We start from the raw sequence: 7,629 nt of genomic DNA, 5'->3' as shown, positions 1-7,629 counted from the left end.
CCCGCGCTCCTACCTGCACGTGGCCAGCGCCGGGCGCTGGGCCGCCGCTCCTGCAGTGCACGTTGGGGAGCCGGTACATGCAGGTGGGAAGCTCCACACGGAGAGGCGCGCCACCCCCGTGATAGGGCTTTACCTGGTACATCGGCATGGCGGAACCAAAGCAAGAGGGGCTAGCGCGTGCCAGACACCAACGCTCAAAAACCGTCAGAGGCCACGACGGAGGGCGGCCACCTCCCTTCTGACCCTGCTGCGGGCGTTCGGGAAAACGCAGTCTGGTGTGCTCTGATTGACCCAGGCTTTTTGACGTCATGGACTCGACCTTTGACAGAGCCAATAGGCGAAAAGGAGAGACGGGAAGTATTTTTGCCGCCCCGCCCGGAAAGGGTGGAGCACAACGTCGAAAGCAGCCAATGGGAGCCCCGGAGGCGGAGCGCCTGTGGGAGCCGTGGAGAGAACTTTCCCAGTCCCGAGGCGCAACCAGGGTTGCATCCATGGAGCGAGCTGAGAGCTCGAGGTGAGCCGGGCTCGCGGTCTCCCCTCTCGCGCGCCCTCTTTGACACCCACGGCGTTCCAGCCTCCCTGGAAATGCGGGAAACATGGCCGAGGCGCGTGGCGAAGCCGCCGCGTGGAGGCCCCGGAGCAGCGACCTCAGCGCCCGAGCGATCCGGTGCCCCTTGGGTGCGCCTTGAGGCCGAGGCAAGCTCCTTCGGGGTCCTGGGCTGCGGGCAAAGGATTCGGCCCTGTAAGGAGTTGGGTTCGGCCCGTCCCAGACAGGTTTTGCCCACATCCCATCACAGGGCCGTGGACTTGAAGCCGGAGCGTGAAATCCGCATAGACTGAATGCATTTTCTTTCTACCTGTTCTCTCTCCACTTTTATTTTTATTTTTGTATTATTTAATTTTTAATTTTTTTTTTTGTAGAGACGGGGATTTCGCTATGTTACCCAGGCTGGTCTCGAACTCCTGAGCTCAAGCAATCCGCCCGCCTCGGCACCCCAAAGTGCTGGAATTACAGGAGTGATGCACTGTGCCTGGCTTTTTTAAAAAATTGAGGTTGTTTTGGGGACGGTAGAGCGTCCAGACACATCCTAATTTGCATAGCCGCGCAGTTTTAAAAAATGCAATGCATTTCTACCTTTTAGAGTATGTGATTTCTGCCTGTTAGAGTATGTGATTTCTGGCTGGTAAGCTACACGGAATCTTGGCTAGCACAGTTGCATTCCGTGTCAGATTTGTAAACGCAAATTTGCTTTCTGTATTTAAATATATTAGATATATTTAGTTAACTACATTTAAATGTATTGAGACATTTAAATAAATCTGGGGTCTGTATCTAAATGCGCTCTCTCCTCAAAATAAATATCTGAAGTGGGCCGGGCGCGGTGGCTCACCCCTGTAATCCCAGCACTTTGGGAGGCCAAGGCGGGTGGATCATGAGGTCAGGAGTTCATGACCAGCCTTGCCAACATGGTGAAATACGATTTCTACTAAAAATACAAAAATTAACCGGGCGTGGTGGCGGGAGCCTGTAATCCTAGCTACTTGGGAGGTTGAGGCAGGAGAATCTCTGGAACCCAGGAGGCGGAGGTTGCAGTGAGCTGAGATTGCACCACTGCAGTACCACCTGGGCGACACAGCAAGACTCCGTCTCAAAAAAAAGAAAAAGTGGACCTGTAGCCTATAGTGTGTTGCCAAATAAACTTATTTTTAGAGATACTTCTTTCCATTTTCTGTGAGGTCATCTGCAGTTTCACATGGTAGACAGACTTGGGTGAGATTCTTAGCAGGGTAGAATGAAGAGTAAAGAGGTTTGTTTATTTCACAAGGGTTTATTGAAGGCCTACCATGTGTTAAATGCTGTAGGAAATACCCAGTGATTTCTCTTTCATGGAGGTTTCCTGCCTTCTCTTAACAAGTTATCAAACTGTTTACTGGAAATTGCTAAGTTAGTGAACACACAGGATACATTCTTTGGATGAGCAGACATTGGTTGGGCAGAGGAGGAAGAGGAGAGCAGTTTAGACAGAGACCTGCTTATACACTTTAGTGTCTAAAAGAGCTTGTGATGTTCAGGAAGCAATTGTTCAGTGTGGTACAATGTAGGGCACGGCTGGTTGCGGTGGCTCACGCCTGTAATCCTAGCACTTTGGGAGGCTGAGGCAAGCAGATCACCTGAGGTCAGGAGTTCAAGACCAGCCTGGCCAACATGGTGAAACCCAGTTTCTACTAAAAACACAAAAATTAGCCGGGTGTGATGGTGGGCGCCTGTAATCCCAGCTACTTGGGAGGCTGAGACAGGAGAATTGCTTGAACCTGGGAAACGGAGGTTGCAGTGAGCTAAGATCATGCCATTGCACTCCAGCCTGGGTGACAGAGTGAGACTCTGTCTCAAATAATAATAATAATAATATTAATATAGGGGACTTGATGAAGGGAAAGGATTAGAGAGATTCTGAAAAGAAGGTAGTTTTGGGCGCAGTGAGGACTAGATTTTAAATTTCGTATAGTAGGAAGTGGAGCACTTGTAAATTTTTAAGCAGAAAAATTATTTGACCAGATCTGTGATTTCAAAAATAGCTCTGGTGATAGAGTGGAGGATGGATTGGAGCAGGGAATGAGGGGAGATGAAACCGTTATAAAACTCTTAAAGCTCGTACAGCAAGAACTTTGAGGGTCTTTGCTGAGACAGCAGCTGGCAGCTTCAATTTGGAGTAGGGTATCAAAGGCAACTGTGTATAAGGAATCGTTATATAACTGGTACCCAATTTCCGAGATGATTTTGACTTAAACATTGTGTATTTCCCAGCATACTGTTGGTTTTTCTAATTATGTGGGAAATTATGTTGCTTTCACTTTGTTTGTTTTTTTTTTGCTCTGTCGCCCAGGCTGGAGTGCAATGCCGCAATCTCGGCTCACTGCAACTTCTGCCTCCCGGATTTAAGCGATTCTCCTGCCTCAGCCTCCTGAGTAGCTGGGATTACAGGTGCCCACCACCATGCCTGCCTAATTTTTTGTATTTTTAGTAGAGACGGGATTTCACCATGTTGGCCAGGCTGGTCTCGAACTCCTGACCTCAAGTGACCCACCCACCTCTGCCTCCCAAAGTGCTGGGATTACAGGCATGAGCCAGGGCAGCCAGTCATGGTTTCACTTTTCAAGAAAGAAGACACCATTGTTGCCAAAGATTTTGGTAATTTGAGAGATACAATGTATGTTTTCTCCATGTGGATCCTAGTATAATTAGATAGTAAGGATGTGTTGAATTCGAAGTATCTATCCAGAAATATTTTGGGTACATGTTTAAGGATTGTAAAACAGTGTTTCTATTTCTGGATATAATAAATGTATTTGCTAATATAATAAATGATTAGATTAGACCCATAAACTATTTACAGTGTTGAGTCATTTCCCACAGTGAAAATCAGGATGAAAATATATAGCTGAATATTTGCTTTGTTTCTTGTAACTGATTTCTTTAGTACAGAACCTGCTAAGGCCATCAAACCTATTGATCGGAAGTCAGTCCATCAGATTTGCTCTGGGCAGGTGGTACTGAGTCTAAGCACTGCAGTGAAGGAGTTAGTAGAAAACAGTCTGGATGCTGGTGCCACTAATATTGGTAAGTTTGGGAGAGTTTTAAGCCACAAGAAATGATCAGTGAATGTTGTAGTCAAGAAACATTTGTTATTGAAACACGACTGTCAAGTGTTGATGTAGTAATAAAGTATTATTTTTAAGTTAAAATTAGTACCTATTATGTGCCTAGTACTTAGCTAGGTAGTAATAACAGCTTTTATTGTGTTCTTATGGTGTGCCAGGCAGGTTTTATGCTAAGAATTACACAGAAATATTTAATATGCAAAATAGCTGGGCGTGGTGTCCCATGCCTGTAATCCTAGCCCTTTGAGAGGCTGAGATGGCGGAATTGCTTGAGGCCAAGAGTTCAAGACCAACCTGGCCAACATGGTGAGACCTCATCTCTATTAAAAAATAAAGTAGGCCGGGCATGGTGGCTCACGCCTGTAATCCCAGCACTTTGGGAGGCCAAGACGAGTGGATACCTGAGGTCAGAACAAGACTAGCCTGTCCGAAGTGGTAAAACTGTCTCTACTAAAAATACAAAAATTAGCTTGACCTGGTGGCAGAAGCCTGTAATCCCAGCTACTTGGGAGACTGAGGCACAAGAATTGCTTGAACTCGGGAGGCGGAGGTTGCAGTGAGCTGAGATCGTGCCACTGCACACCAGCCTGAGGACAGAGCAAGACTCCGTCTCAAAAACATAAAATAAAATAGGCCTGGAGTAGTGGCTCACATCTGTAATCCCAGCACTTTGGGAGGCTGAGGGGGGCTGATCATTTGAGGTCACGAGTTCGAGACCAGCATAACCAACATGGTGAAACCCTGTCTCTACTAAAAATACAAAAATTAGCCAGATGTGGTGGTGCATGGCTGTAATCTCAGCTCCTCAGGAGGCTGAGGGAGGAGAATTGCTTGAACCTGAGAGGTGGAGGTTGCAGTGAGCCAAGATCATGCCACCATACTCCAGCCTGGGTGATGAGCAAAACTCCATCTCAAAAAAAAAAAAAAAAGACAAGGAAAAAGAAAATAATAAAATAAAAAAACATAAAAAGTTAATCTGCAGAATAACTTTATGAGATAGAACTTATTATCTCCATTTTACAGATGAGGAAATTAAGGGACAGCAAATTTCCTTCTTTTGAGATTATAAAACTAATAAAATAGGATCCAGGAAGTCTGATTCCAGAACCCATTCTCTCTTTTTTTTTCTGGAGGTGGAGTTTTGCTCTTGTTGCCCAGGCTGTAGTGCAATGGCACGATCTCGGCTCACTGCAACCTCCGCCTCCTGGGTTCAAGCGATTCTCCTGCCTCAGCTTCCTGAGTAGCAGGGATTACAGGCATGCACCACCAAGCCTGGCTAATTTTGTATTTTTAGTAGAGACAGAATTTCTCCATGTTGGTCAGGCTGGTCTCCAACTCCTGACCTCAGGTGATCTGCTTGCTTTGGCCTCCCAAAGTGCTGGGATTACAGGCATGATCCACTGTGCCCAGCCCCTGTTCTTTTTACTGGGTATGTTAAAATTATTTCTTTCAAAAGAAAAGGATGGTCAAAGTGCAACGGTTTTACAACTAATTGATCACAACCAGTTACAGATTTTTTTTTTGTTCCTTTTCCACTCCAACTGCTTCACTTGACTAGCCTAGGGAAAAAAAAAAAAAAAGAGGAAAGAAAGAAAAAGCTAAACTATTTAGTCTAGGCTAGTAAATAACCAGAAAGGACTTTATAAAAATGAAATATACAAAACGACACTAGTACATGTAACTAAAGGTATTGTTATGACTCTTAAATTTGCATATGTTATAAATAATGTCAATGTAAAAACTTATAGCATGGGTCCATTTTTAATAAATATGTAAATATTTTAAACTTTCTAGATCTAAAGCTTAAGGACTATGGAGTGGATCTCATTGAAGTTTCAGACAATGGATGTGGGGTAGAAGAAGAAAACTTCGAAGGCTTAAGTAAGTTGACTTTTTCTGATCCTATTATAAAATAATTGGGCCACATGTCCCAGCATTGTGAGTAACACTGTCTTGGGAAACGCAAAAGCAGTTTTTTAAAGCCAGTTACTAGATACCATGTATATTTGTTGTTATAGCACTTGAGATATCTTAATCCTTACTTTACACTGTCTTTCAGCTCTGAAACATCACACATCTAAGATTCAAGAGTTTGCTGACCTAACTCAGGTTGAAACTTTTGGCTTTCGGGGGGAAGCTCTGAGCTCACTTTGTGCACTGAGGTGATACAATATTTTTATCCATTCACTTGACCCCTTAGAAAAACCTCTCTGAAAATTAATTGGAATCGTTATTCTTTACAATTTTCTATCTCAACATCTCAACTTCTAGCTTCTGAATTCTGTTTTGTCTCGCTGCCAATCTAAGTCATAGTACTTCTGAAATGTGAGCAATAAATAAATGAAATGAAGCAAATAGTATTGTTTAAAAAAATGGTTACCCTTATTAAAACAGTAACTTCTCAATTTTAACATAACATATAGATAATAAATGATAGTTACCATTGGTTTTCATTATCAGTTTTTAGGGAAACATTTAACCAAAGCACTATTTAATTATAGCACAGATACTAAATTTTCATAATTATATACAAATATATATATGTATGTGTGTATATGTGTGTGTATATATATATATGTTTTTTTTAGAAAGAGTTTTGCTCTGTCACCCAGGCTGGAGTGCAGTGGCACAGTCTTGGCTCACTGCAATCTCTGCCTTCCAGGTTCAAGTGATTCTCGTGCCTGAGCCTCCTGAGGAGCTGGTACTATAGGCATGCACCACCACTCCTGGCTAATTTTTGTATTTTTGGTAGAGATGGGGTTTTGCCATGTTGCCCAGGCTGGTCTCGAACTCCTGGCCTCAAGTGATCTGCCCGCCTCGGCCTCCCAAAGTGCTGGAATAACAGGCATGAGCCACCGCACTCTGCCCTACATATACATTTTAATTATAATGTATTTTAGATTGTTTTAAAAAAATTTGTTCGAAGAGTAATAACAAAACAAATCTCTATTTGTGAATAAATGAATCTTGAGATCATTGACGGTTTTGCAGTTCAAGCTGAAAAACAAAATCAAAGCTCTTATGAAAACAAAGCATGTTTAGTGCTCTCTGTCTCACTGTCTTTTAGATGCCAAACCTTAGATTTTATGATGACTCCTCAACCGTTTAGATCTTGATGATCTCAAAGGGATCATCAGCTTTTTTTAGGAAAGTTTTGAGGGAAAAGCAAACGAAGGAAAGAGGAGTCAGTGCCCAACATCATGGGCCTCTCACTGAACACACCATGCCTGGTATTCTCTCACAGCGACGTCACCATTTCCACCTGCCACGCATTGGCGAAGGTTGGGACTCGACTGGTGTTTGATCACAATGGAAAAATCATCCAGAAAGCCCCCTACCCCCGCCCCAGAGGGACCACAGTCAGCGTCCAGCAGTTGTTTTCTACACTACCTGTGCGCCATAAGGAATTTCAAAGGAATATTAAGAAGGTACAGCAAATTAATCCTGGTTTTCAAGAGTATTGGTTAATGCACGTGAGCAAAAGATTTACTAAAGATGTTTATTCTGCTGTTGATTCTCTTCCCGTAATTTACTGAGACATGATTTATTTGCATTTCTCATTAAAGACTTAACATTAAAGACTTTAGGATGATGTACTTTTTTCTTTTCATCACGTAGTGTTTATTAGGCCTGGGCAATATAGTGAGACCCTGTCTCTATGAAAAATTAAAAAAAAAAAATTGACTGGGCATGGTGGCATGCACCTGTAGTATCTAGCTACTTGGGAGGTTGAAGTGGGAGGATCACTTGAGCCCAGGAACTCGAGGCTGCAGTGAGCTATGACTGCATCCCTGCACTTCAGACTGGGAGACAGAGTAAGACCTTGTCTGGAAAAATATATATACGTATATATTTATTTTTTATTTTTATCTTTTTTTTGAGATGGAGTATCACGTTGGTGCCCTGGCTGGAGTACCGTGGCCAATCTCGGTTCATTACAACCTCCACCTCCCGAGTTCAAGCGATTCT

At 43.4% G+C, this 7,629-nt stretch overlaps 1 protein-coding gene across 1 annotated transcript in view; it reads right to left on the bottom strand.

The window, feature by feature from the left end:
- Positions 1-445, bottom strand: part of AIMP2 (aminoacyl tRNA synthetase complex-interacting multifunctional protein 2) — a 15,619-nt gene extending 15,174 nt beyond the window's left edge. The window contains exon 1 of the mRNA XM_011996658.1: positions 14-445. Within this exon, the coding sequence (XP_011852048.1) occupies positions 14-310 (297 nt within the window). The 5' untranslated portion in view covers positions 311-445. The remainder of the gene's footprint in view (positions 1-13) is intronic.
- Between the last annotated feature and the right edge of the window lie 7,184 nt (positions 446-7,629).

This window comes from Mandrillus leucophaeus, unplaced genomic scaffold (genome assembly GCF_000951045.1).
Source record: "Mandrillus leucophaeus isolate KB7577 unplaced genomic scaffold, Mleu.le_1.0 Scaffold521, whole genome shotgun sequence".
Classification (NCBI taxonomy): Eukaryota; Metazoa; Chordata; class Mammalia; order Primates; family Cercopithecidae; genus Mandrillus; species Mandrillus leucophaeus.
Note: the sequence above shows the minus strand (reverse complement) of the source record. Positions and strands in the feature narration are given on the sequence as shown.